The 18,415-nt window shown below is 37.9% G+C and overlaps 2 protein-coding genes across 7 annotated transcripts in view; one reads left to right on the top strand and one right to left on the bottom strand.

Moving 5' to 3' along the window:
- TBCK (TBC1 domain containing kinase) overlaps positions 1 to 9,601 on the bottom strand; it is a 115,356-nt gene extending 105,755 nt beyond the window's left edge. For 2 of the 5 annotated variants that reach the window (XR_008233233.1, XM_052775011.1), the window contains exons 1-4: positions 9,514 to 9,601; positions 8,949 to 9,072; positions 6,403 to 6,484; positions 2,762 to 2,996 (exon numbers count right to left, since the gene is read on the bottom strand). Coding sequence is in view for 4 of the 5 variants with exons in the window: in XM_052775011.1 (XP_052630971.1) it covers positions 2,762 to 2,996; positions 6,403 to 6,426 (259 nt within the window). In the remaining variant the exon portion in view is untranslated. Of the gene's footprint in view, positions 1 to 2,761; positions 2,997 to 6,402; positions 6,485 to 8,948; positions 9,073 to 9,273; positions 9,294 to 9,513 lie in introns of those variants that run through there. The other 3 variants (XM_052775015.1, XM_052775019.1, XM_052775020.1) reach the window with 3 other exon arrangements.
- A 222-nt stretch (positions 9,602 to 9,823) lies between these two features.
- AIMP1 (aminoacyl tRNA synthetase complex interacting multifunctional protein 1) overlaps positions 9,824 to 18,415 on the top strand; it is a 38,659-nt gene continuing 30,067 nt past the window's right edge. Inside the window, exon 1 of one of the 2 annotated variants that reach the window (XM_052774981.1) lies at positions 9,824 to 9,937. In XM_052774981.1, coding sequence (XP_052630941.1) covers positions 9,936 to 9,937 — 2 coding nt within the window. In that variant the 5' untranslated portion in view covers positions 9,824 to 9,935. The remainder of the gene's footprint in view (positions 9,938 to 18,415) is intronic. The other variant, XM_052774989.1, reaches the window with a different exon arrangement.

Here is an 18,415-nt window from a genome sequence, read left to right as displayed (position 1 = left end):
TAAAGTATTCTGACATACATTGTAGGGAAAATTACACATAATTAAATGCTAAAGGTGTACAACTTCTGGATATCACCACCATTTTCATTTATGAGATACAGCAGATTATCTTTTCTGATTCCTCATGCAAAGCACTGTCAATCCATCCATCCAGTAGCCTCCTAATAAATATTGAACGCCTCAGCCAATGTCAATCAGATTTGGCTTAAGAATAGACATCTCAAAGAAGATAAGCATCTACAAATTTGCAGGTTATCTGTAGCTGGGTTAATGAGAGAGAGACTCCAAGTAACACCAGCTTTGAGAAAAGGGACTCAAGAATGAGCGCAGGAGTTTCAATCCTGATGGGCTAACTAGCACATTACTAGCTGTAGTACCTCTTGCCCAACAAATAGCTATAGGACTTGCAGGGGTCCCACATGTTCCAAAGATTGATGGCCTGGCTCTGAATACAGAGGAAAAGACAAAACAATTGTTGCACTGAAGACAGCAATTATAAAGTAGGAGAAGACAAAGGTATAAGATATTACATGGGGGTGTGAGATAACTCCTAAAGAAGCTACACTTTGCTACTTCCTACTAGTAGAACAGCTAGTAGTGAATATTCAGATTAAAAATCAAATCAAACTAAACTGTTTCAAACGTATTTATATAAGATGACTGTTACAGTAAGATAAAGATGGAAAACACTTTGAGGAACACAAGTCATCACATTAAAGCTGGAATGCTTGTTACTCAACTCTTTGTTTCTCTTTGAAATCGAAGGACCACTTAAGCTTTCTTTGGAAGAAAAAAAAAAAAATCAGGGATTGCCTTCTACAATGCAATAGTTCAACTGGTTCCTTCAACTGATGTGGATCACGCCTGGAGGTTAACATGCTCCACATTTACAGCAAGTCAGGTCTCAATGAGCACCACATCTAGGAGCTCTGAAGTACAGCTTATCATCGTCTTTTTAATCATAAACCCTCTTCTGAGGTCAGAAGAGTGAAATTTAGCAAAGAAAATAGGAGTCATCCAAGAAATGCCTTGCCTGGTGCATCAAGCTAAATCTGTCTTCTAACAGTCACTGAACATAAAGCCTCCCCGGTCCTCCTCACAGTGCGTTGAACAGCCTCGCTGAGGTTTCTCAGGTGCTGTACGCATGAGCTACAGGCCTTACCCCTCCCCTGCTTGCTCTGTCATTACACGCATGATGTCCAACTGCTTACTGAGGGGGCTTCTGTCTCTCCCATCAAATAATTTCAGTGTGAACGTTTTTCTATTACTTTTATATTCCCCCTTTGAGGGTCTTTTGGGGGGAATGCATACATCTTATTCTTTTTTTTTTTTTTTGCATTGTTTTCCTAGTCTGCATTCATATTTCTCTGTAAGGGTAGAAACTGACATTTGCAAGAAAAATAACATTAAATCACGATGTATAGGACTGACAAGTGAAAAATTCTGTCAGTATCAGAATGATAAAATTTGCCACCAAATTTGCCATATTATTTGAAAGTGATTAACAGCTATTCTAACCACCAGGAACAGAACAGTCTCCCGACTTCATGGTTAGATGTGTTATTTGCTATCCTTCAAGTTACTTCAATTATGAGAAGATATCTTCTCTTTCATATTTATACACACTCAAAAACCTTCATGTCGTTGACTCTTCATTGTCAAAAAGGCCATGTTTTCTTATTTAACTATATATTTTATTTACTAAATGTTATGTTAGTTAATGTTTCTTAACCTTTCATTCCAAACAGTATTCTAAGATAATCCCAGTTTCTCTTTCAAGAGGTACTACTGAAAACAAGATGAAAAGGAATAAACTTTCTAGATCTCCTTACTGCAGAAAATGAAAAATTTAGAAATTTGAGAGCAAATGAAAACACACAAAGAACCCGCTGCCCCATTGAATACTTCAGGCTTTGGAGTTGGCAATATCCTCATTTTCTAAAAATCTCAAACATCCTATCATACTGCATTTCTAAAGGGGAAAAAATTACTTGCTCTACTTTATGAGACCCTGTAGCTAACCCAACAAATACATACAATGCACTTTTATATAGGAACATTGTTGATTTCAAAGTTAAAGGTGGCCACCACTTAAATTGTCACAGGTGTTGCAGCCTTTTTGTGGAAATTAAGTGCTGTACTCCTGCTGAGTTTGCAACAGAATAAGATCATCTGGAGCAGAAAAAAAACAACTGAAGCATTATTTGAGCTAACAAGTGTGATAACGGTTACTAAAAAAAAAATCCATACTAGAATAAAGTAATTGTTAGTGGGAGAGGTCTTAAAGAGCCAGAATAAAAAAATAAGGGAAGCTTGCATGATGACTAAGACAAGAACAGCTGCAAATTAAGTACAAGAAACCTAACCATTACATGAAAATGTTCACAAGATTAGAATATGGGTGTAGGAGCTCAGCATGAAAAATACATGTATTTCAATGTCCCACGCAACGACATGGCACAGCAATTGAATACAAAAATTTTACAGTGAGGTATAAAGAGAAGAAAGTTCTTAGCTTTTATCAGTTAGCAAAACATACAACAAGAGGACAGACAACTAACCTCTGCCTTGACTCTGTAGAGAAGAAACAAAAGCACCAGTACCACCAGTCAGAGCAAAGCCATAAAGTCATTTTGAGACAGAAAACCAGCCACTTTCTGGTGCTATAAAGGCAATATTCTGATCAGTCACCTTTAGATACATTGTCACAAAAATATAACTGTAACCATACACAAAGTTTCCTTATTAAACAGATACTCACCATGTTTACCTCTGGTAATGTCAACATACTGGCAAAGCCTGGGATGGGTGATTGTTTTAAGGATTTGAAATCTCCCCAAAATTTTTATGGAGTTAGGTGTCAGAGGAAGGCCATTACTTCCACAGACATCATGTGGCAGAGCTGAGGCGAAGAAGGTGGAAGCACCCATCTCAGTGTCTTTTAAAGGAAACATCTTTTTCACACAATCTTCAACCTTTTGGAGCAATTTGTGTTCCTTAAAAAGAGAACACAGAGTAAAATTTATCTGCAAGAGATACAGATTCTTATGACTCAGCTTACTAGTTGCTTACTAAACAATGCAATTAAAATGTTTTTTTCTCTCTTATGGGGGAATGGGACATTTTTGCTTAATGAACACAATAATAATAATAATACAGTGCTGCTGCATCATAAACACTATATTTAAAGATGAAAATATAGTGATAAACACAGATTTAAGAATAAAATAAAAATATTTTTAGGAGCATATAAATGCTTTAATACAAGCAGTCTTCAGATGACTACTGCGATATAGTAGGTTATCTATTAAAAAAAAACCCGAAACAGTAAAGGCACCAAACAGAAAAAAACCTCTTCTAAAATACCACCTTGTCTAAGCAGGCCACAAATCCAGATTACCACAGCTTTAGTGATAATCCTATCTATATACTATATCCTATATCATTTCTAATATTTAAAGCTATGAAGTAACAACAGTCTTCTGTCCTACCACCATTTCTTTCCCTACCCATAGGTAAACTGCTAGCTCACACATTGACTCAAAACAAATTAAGGAAGTAATCTACATTAAACATTTCTGTGAGACAGTCAAGCAAAATAAATTAGCTTGCAGTTTAGCTCCAGGAGCACTTAGTTTCATGACCATTTTCCTCTCCAACAGGAACAAGCTCTCTCCTCTGAACTATGCATTTCAATTCAGTGTGAGCTAAACGTTTTCTCTGCACTTCTCCATAACCAACCATTATGCCGTTCAAGAATATGAAAATCTAAACCATGCACAAGTAGTAGACACTTGTACAGTCAGCTAGGCCTCAGGTAAAACTGCCTGACCTCTTTTTACTAGGAAACCAAGAACTTAATCTGAGGAAAGAAGTACCAAAATCCAAAAACTGAATAAAGCCTCTGCTCAGCTCGTTTCTGGATTGCCCAGACAGTGACTCAAGACACTACAAGATGTCATTAGGCAGTATTACCCCTCTGCACATGTTAACTTCCATAGCACATACATACTTGTGTGTAAGGATACATATACAAACAGAAATAAGAAGGCCAAGCTTATACACTCTTAAGTGAGCTCTGGTCTGGAAGTTGTGATGGTGAAGTAGATGGCAGTTCCACATAACATGGGACAAGAGACCATAGAACAAAAAAAAAACTTCATTAACAAACCTATGCAGAAGAATACCATCCAGCTCACTTCAACTGTAGAGACATTACAGCACAGAGTTGGGAGGCATCTGTGTATACAATCAACAGAAATAGTCCACTGATGTGGAAAGCACATCCAACTCATCAGCTACGGAACAGTAATTATAAGCTCTAAAGAGTAGAAACAGATATGCAGTTGCTCCAGGAAAAGAGGAGGAAGAACCCTCAAGATTTGAAGTCCATAAGAGAAATAATATGAAAAGCTTAAGGTATAAAACCAACATAATTCTTTCAAACCAGATGTAATAATTTTTTATCATCTTAGGGGCTTCATGAAACAAAAACCAAGTAGAACAAGATTATGCAGAGCACTAACAAAACTAAGTGCTACTTTTTTATTATTCTTTCAGCCAACATTGACCTGCTGCTTTCAGGAAAACCTATTCTCTCATGAGAAAGTCACACAGGAGAAACAGAGCATTTAATACTTTAATGTCTCAAAATTATTTTCTAAGGGAACAACCTTGTTCCCAGCACAAAATTCCCAGTAAAAACCTACTAGTTTTCTTTTGTGACTCTTAATTGAGTGACCCCACAACAGGTTGCACAGAGATCCTTATATACCAAACATATTTACTAAGTCTATACAAATGGAAATCATGGAACATACCTTCTGTTTTAACTAATACAGTTCAATTTAAGATACAAAGCAAATATAAGACTGGTCTCATTTGTGGGGTTTTTTTTCCCCTGAAGAAACAACAGACATGAGATATGTACATTTAAATTCTAATATACAACATCATATTAAATATGAATGCATAGCATTAAGAAATCAAACTTAAAAAAGGAAGAAAATAAATCTGAAACAGCATTGAGCATTAGAGTATTTATAGTAGTATTTTTGTATTAAAAGTCTCATTTGTAAAGATACAATGCTTTCATACCTCATGAATATTTAATATTTTGTGGAAATGATCTATTTTCGGATGTCAACAATGCAATTTACAGTTAGAATATTCCATTGGAAAAACATAAATTGGACTGAGTGCAAGCAAAAAGACTTATTGGCATGCAGCAAGTTCCAATTGGAAAGCTTTAACTGTGTTTTTATAAAAAGACCCACATTCCTGTAAAAATATCACGTCTGCCAAATGAACCACCCGGCCTCAGAAAGAAAATATATATTAACCATGAAGAAAAAAAATCTTCATTTAGAGAATGAATTATAATCTTGCTTGGCACAACAGTCCTCTATAATTGCTCTAGAAAAAAAAAAATTAATATGATCAGTGTTGAGGGGAGGGAGACTAAAATTATGCCAAACAGCGAGATGCATTACGTCTCTAAAAAGTTGTCGTGTACAATATATTTACTCAGGTAAGAAATGTTTTCATTTTTACTGTAGAAAAACTATCTGCTAGATAATACTTCTCCAATACATTGTATCTGCATTCAGCTGACATTTAGAAAGGAATTTTAATAAAAATAATTGTTAAATATCATCAACTCAATAACCATTTTAAGAGATTACACTTTTCTTGCACTCCAGATCAGTTGGCCTACAAGGATGAATTAGACTACCTGCAATGCTTTCAACTAGACAACTGCAGATTTCTCTCTCACTTCCTTTGGTTAGGAAGCACACAGACAAAAAGACAGACAAGAGATAAGCAAACAATCCTTCCTGTCAGCCACCTAAAGGAATCAATAGAGAATTTTAAAAGGTATGCACTAAAACAAGCTCTCTTATTATAGAGTTAATTCTGTGGAATCCACTAAAGCAATGAAAAAAAGTTCTCTCTGATAATGGAAAAGAGCTAGTTCTGTCAGTAGCTACCTTCACACTTAAACTCTGATCTCTGTCCTCAACTCTCAACTTCCATAAATTCCAGGGACTGACTTGAAAAATAAACCATGTAACCCCAAAACTAAAAACTTAATCCTTCCACCACCTTTAAAAAGGGCCACACATTACAGCTTAAGTGAAAGTTGTTTGTTTTTTTTTAACTAAGTTATTTCAGTCTAGTCATTTCTCCAGTAACCAACATTTCTAAATTCAAACAGAAGTGTTACACATATTTTAAAAGTTCATCTGAAAAAAGATCTTATCTGATTATTTTTAAATTGTGGGTTGTTTTTTTGTTTTTTTTTTTTTAAAAATCCACATCAAAGTCTGGCACAACTATAAACACAGAGTGCTACACATCCTCCACATATCCAAGGCACACAATTTTACACCTCAAACTCACCTTTTCTATATAGAAAAGACACATATTGCATTAATTTTATGATTTGGAGGAATTAATTATACCCTGCAGAACTTCCCTATTACTTTGAAATGAAAAGAGGAAGAGAAAAAGAAAGGTTTGTTATTTTAAACTGACACCAGAAACAGTTACGGCAAATTCAATTTTGGGACTGAATTCTGGAAATTCAATTCTGATAATCCAAAACAGTGAGGATGAAAGAGGAAGCGAAGACTTGTCTGATTAGTATCACCTAAAATTACTAAGTCATCATTTCCAAAGCACCGTTTATTCCGTACGTGATAGTCTATCACATCTGCGAAATAGGTCTGGAATAAAGATTAGAAGTCCAGAAGTGGCCTGTTTTGCATCCCACCACTGAATGACCTTCCCTAGCCCACTACCTCCATCCAAATCTCCCTTAGAAACCTTTACAGTACACAAACCCACTAACCAATGTTCTCAGCAAAACCCATCACAAACAGAAGACCTTTACAAATTCCTACTTAATATTCAGATTAGCACTATTTTGATGATTTTTCACTGGATAGCTTTTCGATGCCCAACACTGAGAAATAAAATACAAAAGGTAGCCCCTCATTTATTGAGCAACTTATTTGCGTCTCTGAATATCTACTGCTCTCAGAGAACAAATTTTTTTTTTTCAGATTTTAGCATTTTCTAGCCATCATTTACAACTTTTTCACTGCAGCAGTGCTAAGACAATTGAGTTGATGGACACTAAGAACTCTACCCTTAAAAAAAAAAAAAAGAATCAAAACATATAGATTTGACTTTCAGAAGGAAATGCTGCACATACGAACAGACCAACCTGAATGAATCCATCCTGCGAAACACATCTATGGTTTCTAAAGCATCCACATGCAGAAATAAAGACAACTAGCCATATGCTAATACCTGTTAGTAATTTGAAATGGCTAGTTATTTAAAAGCCTCCTGAGTATCCAGGTGTAAATGCTCCTTGCCTAATGAAGGCAGCTTTTCAGAGTTAAAACATAATTATAATCAGTACTGCTACTGAATTATTTTTAAAGCAATTGAGAACAATTTCAGGAGAGCAGGTGGCCGGAACACCCTATACTTACACCGTTTTTCATTAAATCACACTGTTTTCAACAAAGTAGGCCACTTCATAAGAAGAAATTCGTTCACAAAATATCTTGTCGTCTTTAGTCTTAAAACATTCCTGTTACAACTATAGTAATTACTAATTTGATAAAGTAACTGAAATAAAAGATGCAATTTTAGCTACAGCATTGTTACTTCACAAAAAAACCCAAAACGGTGATTTGCCTCCCACTATCCACCACCACCACCATTCATAAAGTTTATTAAAACGTATAACAGATATTGAAAAAAAGTTGAATTCAGATTCCTATGGCAGGGAGCACAGAAAATAAGTACGAGTTTGTTAGGACAATCACAATAAAGAGCTGGGACACGTTCACTTCATAATAATAATAAAAAATATTAACTTATCAGCTTAATTTTTGCAGGGGGTGGGAGGACTGTGGATTAAACTTGGTTCGCCACACAAACCTTTTTTTCATCTGCAGTATAAACATCTACTACAAACATCATAAGATTGCTTAAAAATCTAAATGTAAGCAGTATCGTGTTTAACCAGATGTTTTCCCCTGTGGCATATCATCAAAACATCATCTTTTACAAAATTTTCAACTTCTCTAAAATCCATTGAAGTAAGAAGTATTCTACCTATAAATAAAGAATAACTATAGAGTCATGGGCAGATAATTACAGACTATACACATATCAGACATACTTAAAAAATATATATATATATTTAACATTGTTATTCTGTCCAAACTAGTAGATTCAGTGCAGAAAAGAAACATTTTGCTTCAGATTCCAGCTACACCAATTGAGCAATAGATAGAATAAATAAGTGTGCCAAAATTGTCATTATAATACTGTTACTCAAGATAAACAGAAAATGCAAACTAGATTTTGACAAGTCTCCAATGTCGTTATTTTGTCTTCAATGAATACACAAAATCTGGGGGAAAAAAAACAGACAGGTGTCATGGTGTTTTTGGCACAGGTAACTAACAAATACTTGAAGAGTTATTTCATGAAAATGCTAAATAGTAATTCCTTTCCCTATTCTTGTAGGGATATTAAAGCATCACTTCACTCAAGTGCAATAGAGCATTTTTTAATCTTTGCTGATGGCTTCTATCTCAGTAATATTTGGAGAATTTTGGCATACATACATGAAAGCCTCTGTATTCTATGTAGGTATTTGCATAAGACTAGTTACTGGTGGTGTTTGGAGCATTTACAATGTCACTACATAGATTAAGACGTTGCTGCTTTGAAAGCCAGGCATAAGAGTTAGCGAGACTTACGGACATCTCAAGTTTCGTATCTGCAGCTAGAACATTTAGCTAGTGGGACAAAATAACAGCACTTGGATAGCATGAAGAAAACATATAACCTAATGTTAATAGACCAGGGTAGGCTTTTAGTCGAATCTCTCTATTTTATATAGCTGTTACTTCTTTTACCTGTTTATCAGTGTCTTTTGGTTACAGCCTGTCTGCCCGTTCTGCTACATCAGTGTCCCTACTCACATAAAGACGGGGTTTGTTACCATTTCATTTGTACGTCACGGCTGTTCAGGAATTAAATCTAGTAAAAGAGAAATCAGTTTTAATCAGTTTGCTAAATGACTGCTAGAAAAGCCGGTAACGCCGGGCAGCCCTGGTAACCTCTCAGGCCCTCTAACGCTAGCCGGAGACACCCCCCGCCGCCCCCAGCCCTGAGGCGCCACACACCGGCCAGCGCTCGCAGCCCAAAACCGACCCCAAAAAGGGGCGAACCGGCGCTGACCTTGTCCGACCGGCCCCGCACACCTCACGGCTCCGCGGGGGACCGCTCGCCCCGCGCCCCCGCCTCGCCTCGCCTCACTCCCGCCACGCCCGCCGGGCCGGCCGCTCCCTCAGCCCCTCCGTTACCCGGCGGCCACCAGCGGGGGCTGCCCTCGGCGCGGACTACCGGCCCGGGCACGGCTTGGCGGGGGAAGGGGAAGGAAAAGGGGAAGGGCAGAGCTAGTGCCGCTACCGGCGGTACCTGCGCCAGACCCGCCATCCCTGCTACGCGCCCCGCCCCCGAGCGCGGCGTCAGCACCCTCACGCCCCTTCGCCGCTCCGCGGCGTCACTCCACCCCGCCGGCCGCCGGAAGGACCCTGGCATAGAGATGTCCTGCGCCATGCCTGAGCCTTCTTTTTGCCCGGGCCTCTAAAAAAAAAAACCAAGAGTGTAATAGTCTCCCCCCCACCCCCCACCATACACCCTCATCCGTGTGTGTGCGCACTCTGCCAACACTCTGAGAACGACGCGTTGAGCGCCTTGGCCGTCAAAACAATGCTCGCTGCGGGTAGTGAAGCTTTCTTAGGCGCCTTCTTATAAACCTCAGGCGCTCGCTCGGGCAGCCTGGAGGAGTGGGTCCTTTTTCCCTCAGCGGATGAAGGTGTGTGGCGGCGGCTCGGTTCATGTGAGTGCCTTTTGGTGGGGCCTGTGGGGGCCCGGCCGAGTCCCGGCGCGGGGGTGGGTGGCTTTGTCCCTTCAGCCTGCTCTCAGAGCGCCCGTGGGTGGCTTAGTTCGGTCGCCGCTCGGGGGCTGTGTCATGGCGCTCTGATGCCCTGGGGCTCCCCCCGCGGACCGGGCTGGGCCGAGCTGTCTGGGGCGGGCAGTGGGAGCCCGGCAGGGCCCTGTTAGTTTGCGTCGAGTCGCCAGGGTGGGGGGCGGCTGGAGCGGGTGTTCCCTGCGGGCTGTGTGCTGCGGCCGTGGTCGTAGGGAGGCTGCTGCCGTCCCTCTGAGGGGAATTCCCGTGTAGCGGAGGGGCAGGATGAGTGCCTCGAATTAGAGGAAAGGGCGTTATGTTCGTTATTGTTTCATTTATATAAGGAATTTAATCATGGGGCTTAATGTGCGCTGTAGCTGTAGGGTGGCATTGCAGATACAGATACCATACTTTGCGGGGAGGAAGCATGCACGTGAAATGGTTCTTCTGAAATCAGTTGTGTTCCTTTATTCAGCCGATCGATTGAAGTGACAGTTTGGAAGTGGCATAGTGATGGGCTGTTGAAGAAAATGCTGTAATAGCTTGGAAAGTACAGGCACGGAGTATCTACTGAGCTTTGCATAGGAACAGCTGTTACTAGTTGAAAAGTAGATGCTTTCTCTGTTTTGGTAAATGGTATATATGTTCGTTATGCTTTTGCATAGACATCAGTGAATGAAAAACAGAGTATAACTAAGTGTTTGGTCCATCCTCAGTAGAGATACTTGCAAGATTTAACATACAGCACATAGTCTGTACAGGGATGCATGGATTGGATGACAGGGATGAACTTATGATTTGTTGCTTGTTAGGTTACGTTACGAGTCCACAGCTAACCAGCATACGGCAATGTTACTAAAGTATCGTATACCTTGAGCTAATTAGTAGGCGGTTTTGTGCTGGGTTTAGTAGCTGGCAAAATGAAGAAAATACTGCTGCGGAATAAGTAATCCTTGCATTTCCTGCTCTTTCTGTTTCTTTAACTTGGATATTTATTTTTTTTAATACAGTCATTGCTTTTCACAAATAGTTTTGCGATTCGGGATACTTACATGAAATCCGTAGTAAAGTGAGGCAGTAGTGATTAAGTATAGCACCCCATTTTTGTATGCCCTTATCATTCACTTACTATATTATTCTTCAGTTATGTTTAAATAATAATACATTACGTGGCAGACCTGTTGGAAAGTAAGCCCAAAATCTGTAAAATAAAACCAAAGTCCTAAAACTGAGGTTTTAGTACTGGATATTATTAAGAGGGATAAGGCCTTAGAGATGACTAACAGAACTTTGACAAATCTTACCAAATAGTTGGTAAAGTGGGGGTTTTTTGGTTTTGATTTTTTTTGTTTGGTTTGGGTTTTTTTAGCTAGCCTCAAGGATCTTGTCAATGCGGCTTCATAATATATTCTCCCCACCCTGTTGCAAATTAACAATATATTCTTGTTACGATGATTTTGACTTTAAAGAATTTTAAGAAATATATTGGTGAGTGCTGCTTTTAGCAGCACTGAATCCTGAAGGTGCAAGATGTTGAAGGCAGAGTGATATAAATCAAAATGATTCTTAAAACTATAGCAAATTTGGGCTCTGGAATGTCTTTTTCCAGTTGTAAATAAAAAGCTTGTGCATGTTTTCTATATATTGCTATAGGTGTATTTGTTTCTTTTACACCTTTAAATGTAAATAGAGAAGGAAACAACTTCTCATTCCCCAGACTGAAAGCAGATGACAGTCTGGAGAGAATGGTATTGAATAAAAAAGGAAATTTGCTAAGAAAAGGACATTTGTACAAATCTGAACATGGTCCATCAGATTGGAAATAATAGGACTCTTGAGTTCCCTAGACCCTTGAAGACTTGATACTTCTGATGATGAAACATGAGAGAGTGGGAAAACAATCTGAAAAATAAAAGTTTAATGCGGAAAGGTATCATGAAGTTGCTTTGACATCATTATAAAAATAATTTAGTATGAATTTAACAATGGCAGGCTAACCTAGGGTCTCTTTATCAAAGGAGGGCCAAACAGCCCATGGATATTTCTTCATCCTTTTGATTTAGATGTTCTCTGTAATGGCTTTTCTCCTAAATATATTTGATTGAAATCTGTTTAATACGTTATTGTTATTTCAATTATGTATGTTATCCAAGAAGACTAGCAATGAAGTTAATTTTATGCCATGATGGGGGGAAGCAAGCAACCCCCTAGGACTTATTATGCTTTGCAAAATTCTTTAAATCAATTTCAGTTGGCATGAAGCTTTAAAAACAGTTTCTGGAAGTATTGTAAAAATGCCTCAAAATATTTCTATACTTTTATTATACAGGACATCTTATAATATAGAACTGTGCTGGTTTGTATTATAAGATAGCAACAGATAACATAAGGTAATAATCAGCTGTAGTGATTTGTATTTTCTTTCTGAATCAACAGACCACTTCTAAAATTGCTGCTGTGTGTAAATTTATAATTAGCAGTGGAATCAAATTAGAAAAGTACCAGTTTCTCAGCTTCCTCCCCCCCCCCCCCCCCAACATTAAAGTAGAATAAATAATTTTATGGATGTCATGTTACTCTGTTCATTTCTGAAAAAGCCCTAAGAAGCAGCAGAGGTAGCTTGTACGTTCTGGAGGACAAGAACTCAAATAATGGCATCAGAATGAACAGTGGATCTTGAATTGGCAAGAAAAAAAAAAATGTATTGAGATGCAAAATAGGAGATAAGTTTTATCCAAGACCTCTCTAGACCAAGAGTGAAAAGAAAAATTGAGCTCTCCGGTGCCTGCAGATCCCACCTACTTTACAAGTCCCCTTAAGCATACTGGGGAAGTATCTATATAATAAAAATAACGTAAAGCAGTTGTCATAAGAAGGATTGATCAAGTGTGCAGGAAGACAAATCTGGTATCTACCATAATATTTTTGAACTTTTCTGATCATGATTTGATTGCTATATGTCACAGCTACCATGTGAATGAATTCATTCACATTTGTCTCTTCTAAGGGAGTGTTTCCTAAAACTGAAGGAATGTCAAATGCTAAAAAACACAGATAAAACTTAGGGGTCAGCATAGAGGGCAGTTGCTAGGAACATCAGATGTGAGCAAAGTAAATACCATCTCTTGTTTCTTGTAGTGATATGAACTATATGATATCAGTCCAGCAGAGACCCACAGAAACTGCTGTTTATTATCCTTCCAAACAGTTACCTGTATGGTTCTTATTACTGTCACCAAGAAACATTTCCCTTGTTAGATTTTGTGTCATACTGGGGGCAAGGGGGAAATTGATGTTTAGTTTTCATTTCCATGGTTGCATTAGTATTAAACCGGGGGGGGAAGTCTGTCATGGCTTTTTTCCCCTGGTGTGGTGGAAGCCATCCTTAGTCATAATTTTATATGGTTTCAAAAAGATTTGGGTACTTCTCAAAGCAGTCTTCTGCTTTCATTGTTTTGATTTTTTTTATGTGTATATATTTTTATTGTGTGTGTGCACGTGCTTGGGAAAAAGTGCTTTCCTTGAAAAAAAAAAATTCCTTTAAGCAAAAACTGAAAAATGTTTTACTGACCAGGTTTGGTGACCACGGATCAGTAAGTCGTCAGTTAAAGTTTTCACAATTTTCTTTTCTCTTGGAGAACAAGAAAATATAGTACTGTCTGCATTATGATGTTAGGGGTCAATTTCTTCAGATTGAGTGTAAAATTAATACATTGGTATTTTACTTCACAAGTGGTTTATTTATTCTGCTTTCACAGTTGGCAAATCTTTGTGTTTTGTTCTCCCAAATAATCACACTTGAATATGTGGAAATATCACAATTAGAAGGGTAGGTTTTACTACATGTTTTTTAAAGTTAAATAAAAGGCAGGACTATAAGAGGGAAATATTATTGGTTTTGTAACGCTGGGTGTAATGAAAAGACCTTAGCAGAAGAGGAGCAAAAGATCTCAAGTTCGTTCTCATCTGTTATACCTTAAACACTTCTGACAGATGTCTGCCTAACCTGTTTTTAAAACCTTCCAGTGATGGATATTCCACAACCTCTGTAGGCAGCCTGTTCAGTCCTTTACTTTTACTTGAAAGTTTTCCAAATGATCTAACTTAAATCTTCCTTGCTTTTTCCTGCCTGCAGTAGACCTGGTGAACAGTTTAGTCCCATTCTCATACCAACTTCCTTTGCGTTTGAAGAACGAGACCAAGTCTCCCATCTAACTTCTCTCCTATAGACTAAACAACTACACTTCTTTCAAGCTTTTTGATCTTCTTTGAAGTGTCTTTAAAAAGTTGAGAGACAGGAAAGGAGAATCTGAACAAAAGCAACTCTCTGTGGCAATTGTGGGGGGTCTTGAGTATGCATGAGTACAATGTGAATATTGCTTGGGAAGCCTCTTGAACAGCTGAGATAGTTTGCCTATAATATAATGTGGCTAGTCAGGCCCTTCCTGACTTGCCACTTCTTTATTTCCTCCTGTCTCCCTCATGCTTCTTTTCTAGAGAAATTACAAGTTTGAGCTGATTTTTTTTTTTTTTTTTTTTTTTTTTGGTCTTTTAACTGGAGGGGAGAGGCAGGGCAAGGGAATAGATTCCCAGGTGAGAAGTTTGTTTTTCTCTATAATGCTTGTGGTGTGGTGTTGTGTTAATTGATTAATTCATTAGTTAGTTGCCTTTACACTTTTTGAGCCATGAAGTCTTCTAATGGTGAAGTCCATAATAAGCATGAAACATTTTGCAAGCAGGTATTTCCTACCTGAAAATGTATCCCCTGTGGTTCCAGTTAGTTGAATAGATCTGATAGACCAAGGGGAAGGACTTCTTGAGCATAATAAAAATGTGCTAGTTTGCTTAGGTAGCATGACAATTCCAAATGTTTTGAGATTGTCACCATATTCATTTGAGTATTCCTAAACTGTCCAAGCATACATGTTTATATTTAAATAAGTAGAATTCCTTGCCTGAGCATGCTCTGTGCTTCTGAGAAATACCTCTAAATTCAGTATGGTTAGAAATTTGTAATCAGTTATAACTGGTTTTAGGCATGGCAATCACTGGCATTCCTGATGACAAAATTCAGTGTGCCAGATCCCTATTGAGTTTTCTAGGGGACATTTGCTTATGATGCAAGTCATGGCCTGCTCCTGGGTCTGTAATACCAGGTGAATGGCCAACACAAAAAGAAATAGTTTCATTTATAGGATTTTTTTCTAAATGCTGGTTTTGACTTCCACCCCCCTCCCCCCCCCCAAAGAAACCATCTTAAAAATGGCATGTCTTTCAGGACTGGCAGATGGCAGCTATTCCAGATCTTAGTGTTCTTTTACTTTCTTATTGCTAGCTTGTAAAATAGTTTGCAACTTCAGTTTTCAGTATCATATTTTAAATAACTGGCTGGTTCAAATGGAAAAAGAAGAGGAGCAATTCAATTGCTCACTTGTTCCTTTGTATGCTATTTATTTTGCTATGGTAATTAATCTACTCCAATAATTCTAATGCTACTGCTTACAGGCTAATATTTAGTGTGTGGCCACCAAAGAATTTGTTTCTGGATCATCTTGTATATTCTTCCTCTTGAATGTCCTTGGCTCTGTTCCTCTTCTGTTACTCAACAAATCTTGTCTCCTACCATGGGATAGGGGCAGGAATGGGGGTATAAAGTTAACTAGGGAAATAAGTCAGCATCTGAATAATCTTATCTTTGAAGTCTTGGAGCAGAGCACCTTCCAGTTGTTCACTTGCATGTTTGTGGTTAGTTTTGCTTCATTCTGTTTTGTCAGAATATTGTCGGTTGGTCAGTGGCCTTCTGGTAGGGTAGGTCATGCATTCTGTCCATAGAAACTGAGGAGGGGATGTTTGTCCAAAAAACCTTTATTGTCCATAAGGAGTGTGAACATTATTAACAAAGGTATGAATTACTTTTAAAGGGATAAGTGAGGGAATCATCTTTGCCTACCGAGATGAAAGATAAGATTTCTCTTAAGTTACATTTACAACCTAGAGTCATGATAGTCTGAAATTGATCTACTTTGATGATTAAATGCATCAGTGGGCATCTGTAACACTTGTTGACACTTGGTGTTTCTAAAGAAAATGACTTTGATACCTTACTGAAATGGGAATTGGATAAATTCCTCTTTGCTGTGTACAATTTTCAGAAAGAAATTCTAGAAAAGAGATACCTTCTGCTGACCTAGCTTTTACAATTTTTATTACGCTCCACAACTTTGTATACAAATTCTTATGCCACTTTATATAAACTAACAACTTAGAAACTGTTCCTTGACTTCAAAAACTGTAGAAAGGGAAATTGAAACTAGCATTCATATTAGAAAGCCATATATACTGTATTTAACCATCATCTGTTAAACACAATTCATGTAGAAGGACCCATTCTTCTTTCCTCAGAATGCTGGAAAAAACCTGATGGAGGTTCTATGCTGGATTAGAGGAAAATTGAATTCCTCTCATAACTGCTTCCCTGGTGTGTTGTCTCATATCCTAATTATCTGAAAGCAGACAGATTCTGAGATGCTTTTTAGATTTGAAAGCAGCTGGCAATGCATAAAACATCATCAAAAATTGCCTCAAGTTAGCAAATCTCTTCTTGAGATCATTTGGTACAATCTTTTGGCATAAAACTACCCATTATAGAAGACTTTTATTTCCATTTCCTTCTCATCAGGAGCTTTCCCAACATAACTTCAACTGAGTATGAATTAATAGTTTAAAGATTAGTCTCTGACTTCAGGAGCCTCTCTCAGAAATGATCCATGGCTATTGGATCTGGTTTCTATCCCAGAGTATTTCTCAATTACGGTTTAATATACAGCTTTGTAGTGGCATCTTGTTTCAGCCTCTGAAGATAAGTGAGCAGATCTTTACAGCTGTTCAGTTAGCCGGGGCAGCTAGGGACTGCTATTCCCACAAGAGTGCACAGGCTTGCACATGGCATGCAAGAGGCACTACATTTGGCTTGGTATCAGCTGCTCTGGAGTGAAGGCTGTAAGTTCACATTTGTGCTTGTCCTGTTGTAAGGTTTGGAACCTTTTCTGTGAAGTGCTCTAGTAATTGGTAACAGTCACACACTAAGGAAGTCACCATTGCCAACTAGGATGTGACACTGAATTGTACACCAGGGAAATTAATCTTTTCTTAGGGGTTGAATTACCCTGCTACATCACAGTGGATAAGTAATTTCACATCCATATGACCATCTATAAAATAATGCTAATGATAAGAACGAGGCACAGTTTGTTTGGGTTTTTTTTCCTTTACATATAGTTTATAATTAAATTTTACTGAGAACTCACCTACAAATTTGCAAGTTTTGAAGATGTGAAACCAAAATATTCTAATTGAAAATAAATGTTTTAAAATAGTTGGGTTTTTAATAGAATAATTTGCAACACAGCAAAATTAGAATTTAGCTCAATTTATCTTAAACTGTGGAAACAAAAGAAGCTTTGTATCCGTAAATGAGATATGGCTATTTCCCAAAAGCTGCTTGGAGGATTTTTCTGTCAGATACCATCAGTCTTAATAGCTGACATCGGCCCTCTCAATGTCCAAGATGAGTGCACAAGGGTTTTGTTTGTTTGTTTGTTTACTCTGCACAGATCTAGTATTAAAAGAGGGGAAAATAATTTTCATTCTAGAAGTTTTAAAAGCCGTGAACCTAAAATGCTTCTCACTACATACAAATACAAAGAAGATTCTGAAAGACAATTACAGGACTGCTTACTTTTTTAGTACCATTAAAAGATACAATATTGCTCTGCTTTCTCTCAAGCAGTACTTAAGTATTTGTAGAAGATGTGGTCCAGAAGTTTAGCTAGACTAACATACTATTAACTCAGTAACCATGTTGCTTTTCTGGACTGTGCCCAAAGGACTACTGAGTACACTTACTTCGAAAGTGGGTTATCAAGTGCTCATAAAACCAGGTATTTACTAACAGTGGTGTTCCTGACTTAGTTCTTTTCAGTACCAGTGTGTGAACATTCTTGTGAGAAGTTATTCATGAATGTATGCATGTGATGTTAAATTAACAGAGGGATGAAGAAGGTGAGGGCACTGTCCTGTAACCAAAAAACTCCTGATGCTTCCCTCTAGTTTAGAATATGGAAAACAACTCAGGTCAAAAATAACACTTTCAAGATCGCTCTCTTTGGTTTGGGAAGGTCATTTCTGTGTGTCAGCTAGAATAATTACAGTAGTCTGGGGTTTACATTTGATTTATCTGTCTCTGCAAGCTGATTTGGTTTTCAAAATGTGAAATAAGCATATAAAATCTGAGCGGTGGTTCTCTGTTAATAAGAATTAAATGATTCTCTTTTTAAAAAGAAAAAAACTGTTTTAAATGTAAGCATCATTTGCTGTATAGAAGAAAGTGGTGGGATTTTTTTTTAATAC

Source organism: Harpia harpyja, chromosome 2 (genome assembly GCF_026419915.1).
Source record: "Harpia harpyja isolate bHarHar1 chromosome 2, bHarHar1 primary haplotype, whole genome shotgun sequence".
Classification (NCBI taxonomy): Eukaryota; Metazoa; Chordata; class Aves; order Accipitriformes; family Accipitridae; genus Harpia; species Harpia harpyja.
This window is presented reverse-complemented; position numbering and strand designations above follow the sequence as displayed.